The following is a 21,276-nucleotide window of genomic DNA, read 5'->3' as shown; positions in this document are numbered from 1 at the left end:
GCTGAGCATAGCTCCCACACCTGAGACAGCCAGTTTGGTGTGGGTGCTGCAAAGTTTCCACTGGCACTGCTGTACTGGCAGGGATTTCTCTGAAAAGCAGATGAATGATGAGATGGGCTTATACAGCCTTCAATCTTGCTTTTTGTAGTAAGTTTCCAGTATGTGGCTGTAAATCCTTGAGGGGTTGATGAGTTTATATAGTGCATCCTGACTCTAATGATGTATTTCCCCACATCCTCATAAATTGCTGTCTATTTGTGTTTTCCTTAAATGGCTTCATAAATCCATATATATTGGTCTAGCCCTAAATGTTATTATGAACGTTTTATTCATTGATGCACTTCTGGAATGATCGTAAATTCCAGTCCCCCAGGCTACTATCACCTTTCCACACGTGTGCATGTGTGGAGACCCACGCACCTGTCCATATGCTCTCCTCAGGCTTCTATAAATCATTGGCTTCTGGCCTGAGATCAGAGGAGACATTTACTGCTCCTTTTCCCACAATCTTCCCAAGCCAGTTCCAGAGGGATAGTTATAAACACATCAAAGAAGCTAAGAACATAAAGATGTTAGAGCTGATCCCGTATGGCTTATTTAGGTGATACCAAATTCCCACTTATAGTCAGAGGGATATCTGAGTTCAACTAAATAACCAGAGGCCCAGTTCAGGATATGCACACCAGAATCAATGGAGCTCTTCATTCTGTCCTACAGTGTCCACTGCCTTTCCCTGTTTTCACAGCAGAGTTGGGCCAGGAAAGATTACAGGATTATTGAGGTTTTGATGATTTTGTTAGGCAGTAATTCTGCCTTAGTGGGAAGTATTGCTACCCCAGCTGTCACCTGTCCTCCTCAGCAGCTCTGGGGCAGGACAGGTTGTAGCCAACAGAGGTGCTAGAACATGAGATCCTATCCCCAGCCCCTCTGTTCCAGAGGTGCTTCCATGAGATCCCATCCCCAGCCTAGGGATGGGATGTTGAGCTGAATTCTTACTCTGGGTAAAAAGTTGCTCTTTGGAAAACTTTGGATCTTCATGTTTTAGGAGATTCCTTGGCACTATCAAGAGATCTAAGCGGTCTAGAGGACACACTGTGTTGGTAGGTAACTCAGCAAGTGTGAGTTTATTAGATCCTTGTTTCACAAAGAAGTACAAAAAATTGAGCAGAGATATAAAAACACTTGATGGTCTAAACTTGGAGACTCATTTTGTGACGGAAAAAATAATTGATTAGCAGCAGAACATATTTCCTAGAGATTGAAGAGATTGACTCCCAGCAGACAAGAGACCTGTTTGCCAGCTCTTAGCAAAAAACAAACCTCTCAAATTTCTGAACAAAGGCATTGGGGTATTCTTTTCCTCCCCTCTGGAATTCCCAGCTGGGCCCCAGAGGAGTAGAGAGGAGGGAGTCCCTTGAGGTGGTTTATGAATGCAGAATTTCATGCAAAGCAATCTTTATTAGGCTGACTTTTGCACTGCTCCAGCAGCATTAAGTGGCACATAAAATCTGGCTGTATTTTTTAGTTGTTTTACTAGCTAAGGTGCATGGCTCTGATGTGTGTTTTACAATTGTAAAGTTCTAGAAACATTCACTGCTGGGACAGAGTGGCCAGATGTTAAGGATTCATAACTGGACCCATGAGCAAAACTTCTTTCAAGATATTTGCATTTACTACATTTTCAAGTTTGTGTATAGCACTTCTGAAGGCAATGGAATTTGAGGGTGGTAGGAACCTAGATGAGATGTTAGAGATTTAGAGACTACTGCTTTTAACCAAAAATTGTTTATTCTTCTTGCTTCTTTTGATTGTTTGGAGTTTTATTGTAGCACTTCTCTAGTTTCTTTCTAATAAGTTTTACTCTGTTTCGTGTCATAAATCCCATGTGCTAGCACCTATCTCCAAGGCTGCTTGCTATCAAAAGGCTTACCTCTGCTGTACTGGTGACTTCCAGCTCAAACTTATTTATCAATATATCACAGTTATTATACTTCTGTGGATGGTGTTGAAATAGATTTTTTATCCTTTATATGAAAGAGTGTCTCTAGATAAAACAAATGAACTTACAGGAAGATTGTTAATTACTGTGTGTAATATATATTCCAAAGGGAGACAGATCATTTGACTCCTTGAAAAGCCAGTCTTCCAAGGAGGGTTCCTAAAAAGAAAAAGGCTACTGAGATACAGCTTTGTTCACCTCCTTCTCTTCTGAGGTATCCCACTTCCATCAGGAAGGAAATGTCCTGTGAAGCTCACTAGATCTCTAATCTCTGTGCTACCAAACTTTCCCTTCTCACTGCTGGAAGTAAAGCTCAGTTGTGTGGGACCTATCCAAGACCAGCTGCTGGTCCCTCCAGTGTCTGTGCCAACAGCACAGCACTAATTCAGCCCTGGCATTTATGAGCTGTTTAATGCACACACACACACACAGAGCAGTGTGCATGTCCACTGGGGATCAAGGGGATAACTAAACTACATGTAGTCAGGAGCTTCTAGGGACAGGATAGAGAAGGAGCCGGAGGAGAATAGAGCCAAGCAAGCCCTGGTTCCTGTTAGTCACTTGTAAAGAACAGTGGCAGAATTGGATAACTGGAGGAGGACCGCTCATGTTTTGACAGCTGAACTCACTGTACCTATCTCTCACCCTCTCTCTGTTGCTGTAGATCCCTCTCTGGTGCGGCAGCTTTACCCAGAATGTAACACAGCTTGCACCGTGGCTGATGGGCCCAGAGCTGACATGCTAGGGAGGAAAGGCATATGTTGAAAAGAACTGACTTTGAACGCATGTGTGTGGCCACAGTTCTGTGGCTTAGATGGCTCATTATTTTGCTGCTACATAAATAAATTTTGGCAAACTTTAACAAATGCTTCACTTTGCTCTTTGCCCCTGTAAAGTGTCTATGTGTGACAGGGGACATCCCATACATGCCCACATCCACACACCCTGCAGTTATAGTGCCTTTTGCCATGTAGATCTTGACTTATGTTTTTTTAATTTATCTTATGAACTACTTTAATAGCGACAGCACCTACTTTGCTCCTCTTTTCCTGGGTGCCTGGAAGCCCGAAGAAGTGTAGAGTTGAGCTGAGCTGCAGCTGAAGTAAGAAGGAGCTTTAGGACCCCAGCTTGGTTAGCTACAGAAACCAGGGTGGAATAAGAAAGGATAAGAAAGAAATATCAAAGGGTTGCACACCTGTGCACTGTGCATCAGGGGAAATTGATTTGTTTGTGCCATTAAACGTTCTGTACAAGGGAGGTTTCTGTAAAAATTAATGTCTTCTGGCAGTGTTGTGGTTCAGGGCCTAGAACTGAAATGCAGAGGGTTGGAGGCCTGAGAAAGGGGGTCACTGAGAGTTCCCTCCTGTCCCCTCCCCCTTCAAAGGCAGCATAGTCAGTAGCTTCTATTCAGTACATGATATCTTTGAAGGAGCCTATAAAAAAAAATCACCCAGTGCAGGAATCTCCAGACTTTCTTAGTTCACAGGCTGGATCTTCCCATTTCCATGTGCTGTTAGAGTGAGCAGACAGGGACATCCCAACAGTGTGATGTCACGCAATGACTTTGCCACAGAGCAATTGGCTGTGAAATGTCCTCATGTGAGGGCCTGGGCCTCCTACACCCAAAGCAAACGTGAACACTGGGGAGTGAGGCAACCACAAAGAACTGGCTGTGGAGCATGGTTCAGGCTGCCAACTCGTCGTGCAAATCAGAGCTGGAGAGATCCTGAGCCAGCTAATGCTACTGGCAGAATGTCAGCACCCTCCCGTCAGCATAAAAAGGGTTTATCTTGTCTACATGTCCCAGTCCTGACATGCACTCAAACTGCCTCCTGTGTCTCTCTGGGTTGGGTTAGCACCAGAGACCCTTCAGAGAGTGCACTGCCAGACATTCATAGGCTTTTGGTAATGAGTCTTTGGATAGTATTGAATCTTCTTCCTTAGAGACTCAGCCAGAGAATGAAATCACCACTGCATGTTGCTCCTTCTGAGAAAGGGCCAACATTGCAGATATCTCAACTATGAGCCAAAGCTGGCTCTACCTTTCCACTGCAGCCAGAAATGTGTGCTCAAGATGTAGATAAAAGTCAAAATGCCAAGCCATCCTGATAGGACTTCCCTACAGAGTTGATAAACATAGTACTGAGCCTATGTAAGAATTATTTGGCCAGCAACCTTAGCATGCAATGCCAAAGTTAATCAGCTTTATAGCGCTCTAGTATCAAGACAACAGATGTGTGTGTATGAAAGTAGTGTGGCTGATGCTGTCAGGTGTCTAGATGTGTGTTTACAATTCAGCTCCACAAGCTCCTGACAGAAGTAACAATTCCCTTACTCTTTCATTTACAGCCCTTATTCTTCCATTTGCATTTTGTTTGGTTTGGTTTGGTTTTGTTCTATTTCAGAAGATTAGGGAACCTGTTTCCTCTTCCAAGAAAACATTGGAAATTGCTCACTGTGCTCTTGAAGGCTCTGCCCAACTTCCCAAATTTCCTTGTGGGTTCAGGATTTATGTAACCATTAGGAAGCACCAAATCATGATTGTCTGTCAGGAGGAAACAATGTTCTCTTGTATTTACTCTTCATACCACCCGCAAAGTATCCTGACTTCTAGGATATCCTTCCCTGGCAAATCTGCTATGTCTGCAGGGATGCAGAGCATCCTTGGTGCCCCAGAGCATCTTCTCATGAGTAAGCAACCGAATGCAGAGACCTCTTACTCTGTAGGACCAGCTGTGTGGGGCTCTGAGCTGAAAGAACCTTGCATACTCCTGCAACAGCACCTACAGCTGCTGCCCTGTCGAGCAAAAGGTATATTAGGGTGTCTTGTGGCTTTCCTTGTTTGGAAGGGAAAATGGGGTTTTGAGTTTTCAGAAAAAGTGAGAATACCAGAGGCTTGGTTCTTTGCCAAACCTGCTTATGAAGTGCCAATAGCAGTGGACCCATAAGGATATCTTGAAAAGTTTTTGTGGCTTCTTTGAGATCCTATCTGGTTCCTGTAGGCAGATTTTTTGGGAAATGATTCTGCAGTCTCCCATGTATGTACACGTGGCATACACAGACATGGTGGTGCAAAGTCACTGCCAGAGCACAGCTTCTCCTGTCCCCAGTAGGCTCCTACACTGACATGCAGCTTCCAGCAAAGACAAGGATGTCAGTTCCTAGCCATGTTAAAATAGTAATCTCTTCCCCCTCCCACCTTTCTGAAGGAGGTACAGGAGGTATTTTTAAAAGTAGCACTTGTTAACGGTTTTCAAGGATATCAGTTCAACTGCTTGGTTTGCTCTGCTGCTTTGTTTGCGTGGACTGCTTTTTTTAGAACAAGATTATGTCAAAACTAGAAGCAAAATATCAACTGTAGAGGCAAGCTGGGTCATACACAGTTGCACTACAAAGAACAAGAATGCGTTCAGCTCCCAGATCTGTTACCTCTATATGTTCTTCTCTCTACACTGGCTTTCTTTTGATGGTTTATATTTGAAGTGTCCAGTGCTCTATCTTCTAGTGTTTTCTATTGATTTCATTCTATTATTCTAGTCCTTTATTCTTCTGTAGGTGTTTTCCTTCTATTGTGTTCCTCACTGATCTGAATGAGTTTCATGGGTTACAGCATCCCTGGCCTGCAGGGCAAAGTGGGTTATTTATGTGCATTGAATATCTGCAAAATGAAAATTCATGTTCTCAGAATAATCTCTTGGATGAAGCACAGTAGCCCCAGATTTCTCAGAAACACAAATGTCGTGGCAGCTTGCAAGTTTCAGATTTAAAGCTGGAGTTGTCCTTTCCCAAAATGTAGCAGTCTTCAGATCTGCGATTATCTCTATATCGGCAGTATAAAAATAAGCAAGCAAGAAAATGAGTTTAATTCTGAAGTTCTTAAATAGTAGGAATAAAAAATATAGAAGTCTGTCCCTCCGTCTGCCATCATTGCTTTTCATTACCCTATTTTTGAATGAGAAAGACTGACTTTCAGCCTAAAATATGAAATGAAGAGTAGATTTGAGAATGAGATAAGGAACTCATCCTTCTCACAAGCATCTCTTCTGTCTATGCTTCTGGTTGGCTTCCAGATTTAGTTTGGCTCTACCTCAGTCTCAAGGGGTGGAGCCTCGCACAATTTTGAATGCTGGCACTGTACGTGTTTACATGTAGCCTATCCGTCTAGCTGCTTTTAGAACTGGCAGAGTAAAATAAGCTCCTCTGGGGTGTGATTTGTCTTACTGTGAGGCAGACTCTCACGTGAGGTACTTTGGAGGCATGTCATACTTTGGGACCCATTTCTGGCAGAGAAAGTTTGGTGATTCAGCCCCAGTGTGGTGGTTTATATTCTGGGCATCCAGAATTGGTTCCCACCACGTCCCTGAGGAGTGGATGCTTGGGGGGAACCAAGCACTGAGTATCTGCATGTGGACTCATTTGTGTTTCTTCCATCTGTGTGGACTTCATGAAAGACCGCTTGGCCTCTGCTTGGCAGTGCAGTAGTGCAGAGAAGAACAGGGTTCTGCTATGCTAATGAGCCCCAAAGCTGATGTCCGTGCCCCAGAGCGCACTTGTGTGCTAGCGACAAAGGTGGTGGGTGCATCTGAACTGGAGAAGGGACTCTTACCTAAACTCCTAAACTTACCAACAGTCTAGCTGGTGTTGTTGACACCAGGGTAAGGAGCAAGCTGGAGTGCAGCTTGCTGCACTAGGATAAACAATGGTGAAAGGCCTGGACAGCCCCTTCTCATGCTGGTGGGGGCTATCTATGCTCCTGGCAGTGCTCAGGCCAGTGAGACTGGAGCCTGCTGGAGTGAAGTGGGTGGGGGTATGGGGGCAGGCTGCCTGTGGGTAGCTGTTGCAGGTATTTGTGTGGCTGTGCTGTCAAGTTACCAGGCCCTGTGAGGGGCAATGAGAGAGTAGGTTATTTTTGCCCACTAAAACCTGCCACCTCCACTGAAAATAAAAGGACAGGAGACTGATAGAAAATTAAAAAAACTGTCAAAACAAGGTGAACCTCTTCACTTCTCTCTCCAGGTCGCTACCCACAGCAAAACAAAGGCACCTACATCCCAATCCTAGTAGGCAATGTGCTAAAACCTGGCCAGTGGGGAGCCAAGATTATCCACAGGGAAAACAACTCCATTCGGCTGTCCATCATGTCCTCTGCCACCTGCATCATTGGGAAGTTTCGCTTGTATGTTGCTGTCTTGACTCCCTTCGGCATCCTTCGGACACGCAGGAATTCAGCGACCGACACTTACATCTTGTTCAATCCCTGGTGCCAGCGTAAGTACCTGGTCAAAAGCTTACACTTTGTGCTGCTGGGCTCATCAGGTTTTAGGTGGGTTGGTCCAGGAACGGGAGCATGGTGCCAAGGAGGTTGGAGACATGTCAGTTTGGATCTGGAAAATTTACAGTAACTCTGCCAAAAGTCAAGTCTTTCAGGCTGGGGAATAGCCCTGTGTGAGCAGGGTTCCATCCTGGAAACCAATGCCTTTGTTTTGTCTAAACTCTGCAGTTGTATGAGGCCAAGCCTGTATTTGCCAGCTCAGGCTCCATTTCTCATAGTAAACATACCCCAAGGCTTTACTCTGACTTGAGTAGGCAGCACTGAGAATGTCCAGTGTGCCTGTGTGTGCCTTAAACAAGTCAGCGTGAGCATATTTTTCCCAGAATTTGGTGTGGGGCAGAATGTGATGGCCTCACATACTCAGTTGTCTTACATCGCTACATTTGGGATTGAACATCTGAAGTCAAAATATTGCAGGAATTCTATGGGAGATGCTGTTCCTGCACCGGTTGAGTGGAGTCAGCTTGCTGTGGCATCACTGGTGGGGCCTTCCTGCTGCTACATGACATTTGCCCTTATAACTTCCCCTTTAATGGTGACTAATTACCAATGGTGCCCTCTCTGAGGAACAAAACATTTCGCAAATGAGCCTTTTTTTTTATAATACAGTGAGTTGAAGAACAATTTTTTTTCTTCTTTTTTTTTTTTTTCTTTTAAATCTCCCAGGATCCTTGGAAGAAATCAGGCTTTATGCCATCAGGGTTGTATTTTACCCAATGAACTCTGTGTGTGGCTTTCAGGAGATGGCAAGGAGGACCAGAGAGGTTTGACTCAGCCTTCTGACAGGCTGTAGCACTGTCTCTGCCTCCGACACTTGCAAGGCTCCAAATCACATATATTGCAGTATATTTAGGTCACCAGCTAACTTCAATATTGTCCTGCTACTCTTCCTTCATCTTTCCATTTTTTACCATGGTATTTGCATCAAATAATCCTGTGCCAAAGAAGGGCCCTCCTACCAAGTGACAAGTAAGTTTAGCATTATTAGTAGAGCCCATTATTCAGCTGCACTGCTGTCAGTACATGGAATGATTTGTGCTGGGTTCATTACTTGCCCCTAGTCCAAGGGAATATTAGCAATGATTAGCTTATGCATTATTTAAGAAGATATAGATTAATGCTGAATAAAGAGGAGTTAGTTAAGTGGGAATAGGAGGGAAGGGCATGGCCGAATGCCCTGCCACACTGTGAGATACTTCTGAAAGCAGTGTAAGGTACCTCAGAGCAGTGTGCTAACAGCTTATTCTGGAGGGTGGGCAACAGAAAGAGAAGAAACACTGCCAAAGCTATGATCCACTGTGAGCAGACAAAATTTCTCAAGGTTCATTTTGGCATCGTCAGACTCACAGCTTCAGCCACGGAAGGTAGAAAGCTCTACCTAAAGGTAGAGCACTACTTGGTTTTAGTCCTGGATGTTGTAGCAGCCAGTACAGTGACGCTGCAGTGGCTCAACACATCTTTGGAAAGGGATAAACCCCAGGGAAAAACTTCTTAAATTGCCTCAGTTTGCCTCCTGATTAGCAGACAACCAGCCAGGGATGCATGCAGTCCTAATGTGGAGACAAGATGTGATGTGGGGGGGTTGCCTACCCCACTGTGGTGTGACTGGTACTACACAGGCTGATGTGAGGTGTTAGAGGGAAAAAGGGAAAATTGATCCCTACTTCACACCTCCTTGCCCAGCAACTCTACCTGCAGACTGATCTACCATTATTCATGATATATGGACACTTTGCTCTCCTCCCTCACACCTGAGCTGAATGAGTCCAAAAAACAGCAAGATTAAAACCACAACTTGGGAGTAAACCCATAGGGAGCAAGACATGCAGCAGTTGCCTCCAGTGTCAGGCATTAGCAAGGCTGATGGAAAAAGTCTGCCTTCGGAAAGCAAAAAAGACTTTCTGGGCAGCAAAGGCATGTTGTGTGACACCAGATCCAGGGCAGGCAACTTGGGGACCACATCTTCCTCTGCAGCTTACGTTTTCAGATGTGTCTCAATGGCTTCAGGCCCTGTCCCTTGCTGACTACTGTAGCTTTCATTTCCTGCTTGTTTCATTTGGATTTGGATATATCCTCATTTCTTGTTCCTCTTTTACTCCTAGGTAGTTTGGGCTAATTGGCTCCTATACCTGTCTTTCCCTCCTCTCCTTTTGTTAGAAAATCATGGACTGTTTCTTTATGCTTTATCCCCTGTCAGGAAAAAAATTTTCAGTGGAATGACAAAAGGGTAGAAAAACTGAGACAGTTAAAGTGCAGAGAAAACAATAGTTTGAAAACCTTCTAGACTTGTTTGCTGTTTTAATAGCTAAGCAGAAAAGACTGAGTGAAAAGCCTCATTAAAAAGAGAGAAGACTGATACCAGGAATGAATGGGGATTGTTATAGCAGGGAGCAGAGTATCGGCGCTAGAGCCTGGTGCAGCTTTCCGACTCATCATCTCGGAGGAGCATCAATATGTCAGTATGAGATTTTCTTTAAGACAGAGGCATTTGTGCCCTTTCTTATTACTCCTTTTCTCACTATAGTTCCATTTTGACATATTTTCCCAGGCAGGGTTGTTGGTTTGTTTGGTTTTTTTTCCCTGCTGCTTCAGAAGAAGTTTGAATACTTTACCAGTCAAGCTACAGAGTACTTTGCTTCCAGAATCATCATATGCTTTTATATGTTTTAATCCCTTTAACTACATTTAGGACTGATAACCAAGAATACTTTAAAGACATGGGGCCTGATTCTCCAAAATTGTATACACCAGCCCCAAACATGTGGGAATTCACCTAACTAGTGGATTGAGATTTCAGTTACTCAGGTGAAATTTTCATTACTTAATAAGCAAGGTAAAGTCTGTTAGGAGAGGCAGCATCCTTTCTACAGCCAGACGACACAGTTGGATAAAACAGATGTGCTTTTGGGCATGCAGAGCCCTCTTCAGTTCTGGAACAGAAGATACAAATGGCAAGTAGTTAAGGATAACTTCTTGGAATTTAACTAAACTCTTGGCAATATCAGACTACATGAAAGCAGAGAAGAACTCCTTTGATCTGGATACTGTGAGCTCTTTCAAGGAGCTGTGAGCTCTTTCCAAGCAGGTGCTGAGTTCCTGCAACTTTCTGCTAGGGAACATTAAGTACTTATCAGGAAAAGCCCTTGTGCTGACTTCTGTGACTCTCTCACAGGTGGAGGTGCATGGTGTAGCTGAGTAAGTTGCAGACCCTGTGGGCTGAGGTGTGCATTTCGCTCACCCAAGCCTGATGCAAAGTGGATTACTTTTAAGCAATTGAATATATTGCAACTTTATTGAGTCAGCTGCATATTTCTTCTGCTTAAATGTTCTAATACAGTTTGAGGATTAGTAATATGTGGTTGACTCTGGACTCATCTCACGTGTTACCAGTCATCCAAATTTGGCCCAATAACATTTTTTTACTTTTTTGGGTAAATCTTAAATTTGATTGCTTGTGTCATAGATTCCACATGGGCAAAATTCACATAGAGCTTCATCCTTCTGCTACATTAATGTAGGCAGGTACTAGCACTATTCAAGGCAGCATACTGATCTTGATTCTGGGTGAAGTGTTTTTTGTAGATAACTGCATTTACCTCTTGCAGCTTGGGGTTTGTCACAGCACTGTCCTCTTCCCAACATGAGCCCTGCAGGCTTTGTGGTTCCTGTGAGGCCCAGGAACTTATTGGGTTCCTGTGGGAGCACATTGAAGGGAGGCTAGGAGCTCAGGGCAAGCCTGCTGCTTCCACTTCCACCTGTCTGCTGGTGCTGCTGTGCTCAGCTGTCACTGTCTGCATGAAGAAATGGCTTTTCCAGCACCACAAGGTCACAGTGCTGGGCTTGGGGTCCCTCCATGCTGGGTAGAGTTTTCTTACGTTCATTCACTTTCCCAAACAGAAAGGGTTACTCTGCACTCCTCATGTCTTTAGCAGGGGATTCCTCACCAGCAATGCTGTCTTCCCGTGAAGTGTATTTTCACCTTCCCCAACTTCAAGCAGAGTAGCACAGAAGCTAATTTGCTTCTTTGTAGCATTGCTGGTGTTTTAGTAAATTCCCAGGATAAAAGAAGTGAGTAAAGAAATCTCTGAACTGCTAGAGAAAAAGAACAAACAAAGCCAGCACATTTCTGTGGACTTCTTCCGTTTGTCAGATGTGAGCCTCCACTTGCACAAAATAATTAGGAGTTGCATTATGTAGAGCATGCTTAGCATCAAAGTAGACACAAATGCCTCATATTTTCTTCTAAACAGTCTCAAGGGCAGTGAAAGCTGTCAAAAATCAAAGCAGCTGACTTCCCTATAAAACACAAAAGACCTTTTTACCTTATCAAAAACACAAATATTTAAAATAATCGACAGAGAAGTTAATCAATTTTAATCTGATTTAGCAAAGATCATGCAGTCTCAAAATAACATAAGTATCTCAATTGATACCAGCAAGATCAATGTTGATATTTTTAATCCCCAAAAGAAAACAACAGCTGTCAAGAAGGCATATGCACACACTTCACTGAATGTGTAACTGCATAGAAGAAGGTGTGAATTCTATAAATGAACTCTATGTACTATTTGTATGGACAGACTTTAATAAAATCCAGAGGTCAGTGAGAGAATGCAGATAATCGTTCAATGAGCAAATCAGGCAAATCCAACCTAATGAAACAGAGCCTACAAGATCTGTAACACCTGCCATATTTTTAGTGGGATGTTGTACAGAACTTGTTGGACCACAAAAAAGTCATGTAATATACAGTTTCATAATTTTGAGAGTCCCTGCTTGCAGAAATGGCTGCACCCTTTTCATCCACTGTCAAGTTTGAACACTCCCTTTCAGCTTGTAGCCTCTGAACATAGTAAACCCATGATCATCCACTTTGTACCTGGGTGCAGGTTGAGACTGACTAGGTCATGGGTAGTGAAAAGCTTACAAACTTCTTAATGGTCCAGCCTTTAGAAGCAAGGTGAACACCACCCTGCCAAATAACAAGAGTGGGTCTCAGACCTGTCTACTTTAGGTAAAACTCCATGAAACCTGCTGTTCCTCTGCTTGCTCCAAGTTGTACTTAGTCATCAGGGCCTGTACGGCAACTGCCATAAAGCATAACAGGAAGCACTGATCTCCTGAAATGCAATACAGGATCCTTGTATTTAACCCCTGCTTCTCTATCACCCTTTGCATACCAATGTGGAGGTCATTATGTTACATATCTAGGCATAATCCATTATGTATATATATGGACATAGAAATAGAAAAATATCTTGAGGGAAAACAAAACTTTCAGAAGGATCAGGTGTGTATATTTGCAAAGCCCTTCACCTACTGAGGCCAATGTGAGCCTTGCCACAGATTTTTTTTTGTTTGTTTGTTGTTTTTTTTTGTGGGCTCAGGTTTTAGCTTATTTTTGGCCAGATTTCAGCTTCATGGAGAAACGAAGAAGCTCTTGGGGATGAGGTTTACAAGAAAGTGCAAATCTCAACAAAACACAACAAATCAAAAGGCTTTTAAAAGTTAAATTATCCTCTAGTAATTTGTAGTGCGGTGCTGAAGAACTCTACTATGACAGTAGTGAGTGTAGTTTTGTACTTGATCACATCAAACTGTTGGAAATTCCCTTTAATTTGCTATCTGGAACCACAATATGAATTTCCTCAAATTAATGAATTCCCATGCTATTAATTGTTAACATGTATCTTTTAGTCTCAAAATACAAGCATTGGCACAGGAAATAAATCTTCAACTATTCTAGCTTCACAGCCTGCTTCATACTTACCTGTGAACATCTGAATGGTTTCATGTCATTCAGAGTCCCTTATGAATATTAATGAGTTATTTACATATGTAAATCATGTTTGCAAGTCAAGCATCCATACATATGCTCTTGATTTTTGATATAAGTCCAGTCTAGAATCTACCCTTTGTATAAGTTTTGATAAAGACCTCATCCAATTACTTCCTGTTCTCGCTTAGACACTTGAATTTCTCCTCCTGTTACCTAGTCAGTCAAGCTATGTGGGGAAGGGATACTCCACTCAATAACTAATGCACAGAGAAGGCAATCAAACCTTTCTCTTAATACATTATAAAAACTGGATTCCATTTTTTTAATGCACTACAGATTTTTCTGTAGATCTCTTGACCTGAGCTGTTTTCCATTAACATTAATAGGTTTGAAATTGTTCTTTGATCTTTTTGTACAGACACAGAATTGCATCATGGTGCTCCAACTTTTAAATTAATTGTACACACTAATAATAAAATTCTTGATAAGATGTGACATTTTAATCCTACTTTACAGATCCTGAGAAAACTGGTAGGAGTTGCCAGCATTTTTCCATCTTGCATTTTTTAAGTTGTGTATCTTATTCTTAACTAGGATGACTACCTCCTTATCCCTGTACTCTGTTGAAGCAAGTAATGCTTCTTTAGATGCAAAAGGGGTACTTTTCATCAAAGATGAATGTATTATATGCTAAGATGTTTTATCTGTCCAATGTGAAAATTAAGCACTTGTACTAATATTTATTTTTGGTAAACTAATGCAGTGGATGCTGTGTACCTTGATGACAAGAAAGAAAGGGAGGAGTATGTCCTGAATGATGTTGGTATTGTATTCCATGGAAACGTTGAAGATGTAAAATCAAGAAGCTGGAGTTACGGGCAGGTGAGCTGTTTAGATCTTCTCTGGATGCTCCCAGTAGGACTGCAAATGAGTTTAATTGACACCAGACCGTGGTTGAGACTGTGGGCTCAGGAATGCATTATTGGTTTCTCCTTCAGAAAGATAAGGGGTATCATTTTAAAATTGTATGAAGTGGCTATATGCCTAATCCAGAAAAGCAATACTATAATAGCTGATATTTAAAGACCTTGTTTCAGGGGCATATTTCAGATACTAAGAGGCTGCCTGTTGGAAGTTATAATCATTAGCTGAGGTTTCCACAGGGCAGAGGTATTTCTGCTGCTGCATTATTGCTGCTTCAGGATCAAATCAATTTATGAAAAGTAGAGTTGTTTGTTTGGCTTTTTTTCAGTTTTGACAACAGGTTGTATTGCTTTTTGACTTTTCTTTTTAGCTTTAGCAACTTGGTGGAAATCTGTTCTTCTTGGGAGTCAGATAGTCACAAGTTTCCTATGAAAAACTAGTATTTAATTCCAAAATTTTTAATTCTGGGAGAATCTCTCCCTTTTCTGCCTGGACTTGATAACATCAGTCTCCAGTGGTCTCTTGCAGTCTGAGGGAGACAACCTCCACTAAGCTGAAGTGGGGTATTAGTGTGCCTTCAATAACATAGAATCAGAGAATAATTTGTGTTTGAAGGCATTATTAAAGATCATCTGTTTCCACCACCCCACGATGGACATGAACACCTTCCATTAGACCAGGTGCTCATATTCCTGTTCAGCCTGGCCTGGAACACGTCCAGGGATGGACCATCCACAGCTTCTCTGGGCAACCTGTTCCAACAGTTTATCACCATCACTGTAAAAAACTACTCCTTTATATGTAATCTAAACAAACCCTCTTTTAGTTTAAAACCACTACCCCTTGTCTCAGACTTTTTGCTTACCTATTTTACCTCAACCTTCTTGTAAGAACTACCCAGCCTAAAAATCCCTGTGGGATGGAAGAATTAATTTATTGTGTTCGAATGGGAAAAAGGCATTGCCAAGCAGAACTGAAATGCTAGCAAAGGTATAACCCTAGCTGTCACTCAGAGGGGGTCCAATAGACAGATACTGGACACGGTGAATTTATCTCATCTCCTGGATTTTCACAACAGCACAACTAAGAAGGTATTTCAGAAGGTATTTCCTTGCTACTGTGGTGATGGATCCATTCAGTTTTTGTGACACCTCCCTGGCACAGCCTTGCAGAAGGGTCCTTACATCTTGCTTTCTCTCCCTCAGCTAAATACCACCTCAAAGCTTGAGCAGGACGAATTGCCAATGTGCTTGCCCTGGAGAGCTCTTTGAAATTACACCTCTCTTTTTTCCTAATTTAAGGGTACAATTTCATCTTTTTTTTTCTGTGGCAGGACTGCATTAGGGAGTTCCTGCCTCTGTGCCATTCCTTTGCTTGTGTCAGTGCCGTTGTTTGCAGGCTCTGATTGGTTTCCTGACTGTGACAAAAATAACCTGTAAATAATGAGCGGGGAAGAAAGAAATTCCATAAACTGCTGGTGCCTCTAATATAAGAGATGTGGAACCAGATCCTGAGGCCAAAGCTGGTCTTGCATGTAAGCTGACCAAAAATGCCCCCTCCTGGCCCTTCTTTCCCCCTGCAAGCACTTGTGAAGCCATGCAGTGACTAAGACTGGAGAGCTGATCTAGCTGAATAAGCATGTCCTTGATTTTTATTTTTCCCCTGGGTAATTTCTTGGGCTTGCTCTGTTCCTAGATTTGGGATTCACTCTATGACACATGTAAGGGGGAGGGAGAGAGGGGAATAAGCAGCTGGAGGTGGAAGATGCTGCTTAAACGGGATGCTGGATTTATGTCCTAAGATGCTACATTTATGGCCTATGGTGACTTGGCCTGAAGTGTTTATATTCTGGGAATCTGGCATCTTCCTAACACAAATACCAGCCTTCCTTGAGAAACTCCATCATTTATTTGGTTTTGCTAAGAAGTAGTTCGGCCTGGGAGATTAGGGCCATTCCATAGTCCTTTTTCATGTACTTTGGAAATGGGAGTTCCTGCGTTGGCTGAAATCAGAGGACCTGATTTTCACCCCGTGCTGTAGTGCACCTTTTGCTATTGGTTGCCCACGTGAAAGCTGAGTATGGCAGATGCATCTCAACAGGCCCAAGCCAAGAGCTTTAATGGAATTAGTAATTTTGTAGGGGTTTAACGGACATGTCAGTCTTCAAAGGAACAGAAAAATATTCTTCTAGTTCCCTTACTTTCAGTGAAATGGAGGACAGAATGTTCCTGTACTTACTCTGTCCATTTCCAACCATTAAAGACACATTTTTAGCAATCCTGGATGTTAAGAACAAGAGCATTGCTATGAGTGAGTAAAAGTACTAGCAGAATGGCCTATATTATGAATATATCATACTTTATGCTTTTTATATTTATGATATATAGCCCTTTACCACATGTAAGTAAAAAGCACAAGGCCACACAGAGTTATAGAGGTGAAAGGCATATAGTCATATACAAAAATGCAGATAGACTCGTGCATGGTAATGTTCTTAAGCTAAAAAATACTTAGTACAATCACAGCTGGAAACTTCAGCGGAGGTTGTAAATTGAAAAGGAGCATAGAGTTCAAAACTGGTTGGAGATGGTTCTCAGTCTGCTGTCTGTAATGAGAAGCATCAACACGAGAGGAGAAAAGGCAAGAAACACGGACAGAGGAAGAGAAAACAACAGAACAGTTGAAACATGGCTGCAACGAATGAGGATGGAGGTGCTCCTTGTAACATAACTGTGATCCCTCCTAAGAAACTGTAAAAGGCAGTCACTCAGAAAATTCCATGGAGGATCCAGGGGAAATTTGGCTTTGGAAGAAATCTAGGCACATAAGAATTCTCTGAAAAATATCAGAAGTTGGATGTTATATCGCTCATTTAATGTTGACTTTTAGTTTTGTGAGAAAAATAAAATAAAACAGGTGGGCATAGAGTTCTGTTGCCATCATGGCTTCTCTTGTGTCCACACACTGATCTGCTTGAGCTTGGAAACCCACTGTGCTGTGTAATTCTACAGCACATGCGTTTGGTCAGGTCAGACCACAGGTGACCTGAGATCACATCTGCCTGCAACTGACTGTGAGAAACACAGCCTTAGGTCAACCAGTGCAATAAGTGATACAGCCTCTCTTACTTTTGTGTAAATGGAAGATCATCTATTAAAAACAGTTTAGCATGCAGGTGGATGCCCAGGACAGCTACGTGTGCTGATCTGTAACAAAAGGCATATCTGTGTGCACTTCACCTGTGGGTTTTCTCATGCCTTATTTTCCACCTGCATTTTTTCCCAGGTGGTTTTACCAAAGTTCCTTGCTCCTGAAATAGGTTTATTTTCATTTCAGCTTCAATGAAACAGACAGGGACTGTGCCTGGATCAGGTTCACTCACCTGTCCTAGCTGCCCTGCCTACTACTTCTCTGGTTCCTCTGATATTTCAGAGATGTTCAGCCTTATAACTGCTGTTTTTCTATTCCACTTCCTTCTAGATAAGATTTTCTTGCCAAGAGTGAGGTCAGAAAACTGATTTAGTTTGATTAATTATTTTTTAAATCCCTTAATAGTCAAGAAGGGCAAAACTGGCCTTAGCATTAAGGCTACTCTGCATCCTACACTACTGCAAGAGTGGAAGCCAGCTAGCCCTTTCAGCTTGTCCTCTCTTCCCTGTTCATCCAGTTATTTCACAAGCATTCATGTCACTTTTTAAATGCTGAGGTGGAAGGCAAAAACCCCGATAGCTATTTATTTCCTCTTTATTTTTTTCTGTATATGCTGGCAAGATTGACAATGTCTCATAAACTGTAGATGAGAAAAGTTTAATTTGCAGGGTAAACCTCTTACTGATCTAACCCAGGTCTGATTAATTGAAATGCAGATAGCAGATTTTGATCCTGGTAAAAAACTGTTGGGCCAGACTAGAAGAAAAGTGAATTTGAACCAGGAAGACAGCTGGGAGGGCCCAGAGTTTACATTTTCTGTTGTGAGGATTCTCCTTGGGAAAGAGGCTCTCCACAGCACAGTCATTCATCTGACATTATTTGCGTCACGTCCCAGTGGAGTGGACTGGGATGTGCAATTATTCAGCTTCCCAGTAATGACAAAATACTAGTAGTGGGTCTCTGAGAAACACCGATCCCTGTTTCCTTATTCCCAAACACCATTAATTCAGTTTTGCTCAGACTATAAAGTGATCATTAGTGAACGCCTGCTCCAGAAAAAGTAATTCAGTGCAAGTGTAATAATAAGAGTAAGGGTAATAATAAGAGAGGTATGCTGCCTTGGAGGATGTTTGCTGAAAAGGATCTATATGGCAGTGGTACCCTCAAGGCAAAAGCAAAGGACTCCCATTGGCCAGGAAATGGCTGAAGATGGTGAAACATGATGGTGCTTCCCCTTTCTTGGCTTATGCCAGAGCTTAGTGTCTAGGATGTCACTTCTATCCTTCCCATCTTCCCTGATGTATCAGCAGCAGTCTTTAATCTTTGGGGCTTCCTTTTCAGCTCTCTGACCTCACTCTTCATTCTCCTCTCCCCAGACTGCCAAAGCAGCAGTTTGATCTGGGTTCTTCTCACTTTCTTCAGGAGGCAAAGTTCAGGATGGCCTTATCTGCCAAGGAGCCTTAAGTAGAGAGTTAGGAAATCAATCCAGCTCTAGTAGCAGCTTGAGAGCAAAAATCCTATTAGCATGAATCATATCTTTCAGGATGCAAGCATAGAACATAAAACCTAACACCATGAAGTTTCTGTCACAGCCTTGAATGTTAATATAAGTTTGTGTATCTAGAAGGTATTTGTTTTATTATTGTGCATTTCCCTGTCTGCTACCATTTTCCAGGGGACAGAGGTATTTTCCTCTGCTATGCAGTTTCTTCTAAGGAAAATGAAATACATAGCAGGGCAAGTTCTGTGACAAATGGTTTCTGGTCTATTTAGACACCTCTGCCCTCAATTCATTCTTGTGCTTGTTCATGCTAGATTGAAAAAAATGTACCTTTTCACTCTATTTTTGAAGAAGACTGCTTTAGGTCACTTGGTATTTTTGATGTCTAAATTTTTTAGACCAGGATTAATCTATATAATAAGCTTTTTGCTTGTCAGTTTTAAACAGATTTTAAAAATAACTTTGAAATACAAATGTCTTCAAATTACCACTGGCAAACCATTTATTGTTCAAGTTCCCAGCAAGGCACCGGCTGTGTTGGAGAAGCCCTGGAATTAGTAGGTCTGGAATCTGTGAAGGACATAAAGGCCTTCGCAAGTAGATGAGATTCTTGTAGTTATTATTATATACTCTCCTATTATATACTTGTTAGCTCTTAAAATTTCATGTCCTGTCAGAATGTCTGTGTTGTCATTTCAACCTTCTGGAAACTGGACTGAGATTGAATTGAAAATTACACTCTTTTCCCTCACAGACTCTCACATTTTTATTTTTTTCCCACACATGTGTGATTATTCCAGAAGAAATTTTCTATTGTTAAACACAGAGCTTTGATGTGACCAGCTAATTTTGAAACTCATCAGCAATTACAACAACAGGGAAAATAGCTTTGTCTGTTCTTTCCAGAATAAAAAGTCAGTCAATTTTTCCCCTGTGTCCTTTTTTATTTTCTTTTATCTAGTTTGAAGAAAACGTTCTGGATGCTTGCCTGTTCCTGATGGACAAGGCAGAACTGGAGCTCTCTGGTCGTGGAAACCCAATCAAAATCTGCCGTGTTGCCTCAGCAGTGGTATGGAATGGATGCCTAATATGTGTCAGAAGGGAGTCATAAATCAAAGCCAGGCTGATTTAACTGGCCCTCTTGCCCTGACATGCTCTCTGCAATACACAACAGATCAGTTGTCCATTCTGACAATTGTCCATTCTGGGGTCTGACATTTTATTTCTCTCCACTAGAGTTCAAGCAACTGCAGTTGGCTTATTGCCTTTTCCTGAGAATTGTGCCTCACTGGTGGGAAAGTCACTTTTAGACATTGCACTCCAGGCATCAGTGTTTCATATGTGACAGTGTGCTCATTTTCCAGTAGCTAATATAACTGAGAAAGCTATTTCTGCTATGGATAATATAGTGTCATGATGGGTGGAATTTTGGATGGGGATCTGAGGGACTTTATGTGGTCTCCAGCGCTAACCTCAGTGAGGTCTTAGAACACTGCAATGGTGCGTGCTGTTGTGTCTGATCCAAGCCCCAAATGACCTAATCAGGCTGAGAACAGTTATATAAGTGGGCTGCTTTGGCCCCAAAGGAAAACACTGTGGAAACTGTCCTCTTTAACATGAGGTCCACAAAACATACCCCAGTCAGAATGAAAGTACCTAAAATAACTGAGAAGACTATCCAGACCTCTCTTCTTTCCAGTTGCCAGGCACCAGGAATCATGCTATCAGTGCAAGAGCACTCCCATCCCTAATATTTAAGATGCTAGACTCATCCAGGTTGTGGAAGACAGAGGCTAAGTCCTCTCTTTTTCCTTATTAGAGGTCTGAACTGATGCTTTCTGCTTCCCAGAATAATACTCTAGTCATTGAACTAGAGTAATTAGATGTTCTCTTGAGCCAGCTACTAAAATATACTGTCCACAAAATATGGCTGCTGGAGATAGATGATTCTTTAACCCATTTGTTATAGCATTTGCCCAGGCTTTAAGAAAATGAGCTCTTTGTCCTAGGAGACATTGAAGTGGAAGCTCCAGCCTCTCAATCTTGGATGTTAAATAGAATAGCTTCAGCAAGAAGTATTGAGAGCACCTCTACTTCTCTTTGTCTTTTAACATTTTAGTTAGTTCTTTCACCCCAGACATTAGAAATACAACTTTGGACCTTTGGATGGAAGAAAGAATCAAATGTGGTTTCCTCATCTCTGAACTAGTAGATAAAAAAGTTTCTCATGTAAGGACTGTGGAAGCCCTCAGGACAGAATTGGACAAAGTTTCTGAATCCAAATAGGGCTTGGATATTAGTTAGGTTTTGAGCCACTCAACATTTTAGAGAAATGGAGGAGTTCACCATTGGAAATCCAGGACTCAATAGACTTTAGGGCTAATCTGCAGAATTGGGCCATAACTGGGTAGGGGGTTTGGTCATTGAAATCTAGACCTGAGTAAAAAGTGGGCAAGAGGTGCTGAAATCCCACCTGTGTTACTTAACCTCATTCTTGCTGAAGTTGAAATGTGGTAGAGTTGAGCTTGTCTGAAGACATGTTTCCCCCGCCCCCCCCCATGCTAGAATCCTTCTGAGGCTTTCTGGCATGG

General features: G+C 42.2%; 1 protein-coding gene across 4 annotated transcripts in view; it reads left to right on the top strand.

Annotated features, from left to right (window-relative positions):
* The window catches only part of F13A1 (coagulation factor XIII A chain), a 59,140-nt gene that overhangs the window by 12,446 nt on the left and 25,418 nt on the right, over positions 1-21,276 (top strand). For all 4 annotated transcript variants that reach the window (XM_068199007.1, XM_068198997.1, XM_068199017.1 and 1 more), the window contains exons 4-6: positions 7,016-7,267; positions 13,874-13,992; positions 19,647-19,754. In XM_068199007.1, coding sequence (XP_068055108.1) covers positions 7,016-7,267; positions 13,874-13,992; positions 19,647-19,754 — 479 coding nt within the window. The remainder of the gene's footprint in view (positions 1-7,015; positions 7,268-13,873; positions 13,993-19,646; positions 19,755-21,276) is intronic.

This window comes from Anomalospiza imberbis, chromosome 1 (assembly GCF_031753505.1).
Source record: "Anomalospiza imberbis isolate Cuckoo-Finch-1a 21T00152 chromosome 1, ASM3175350v1, whole genome shotgun sequence".
Taxonomy (NCBI): Eukaryota; Metazoa; Chordata; class Aves; order Passeriformes; family Viduidae; genus Anomalospiza; species Anomalospiza imberbis.
This window is presented reverse-complemented; position numbering and strand designations above follow the sequence as displayed.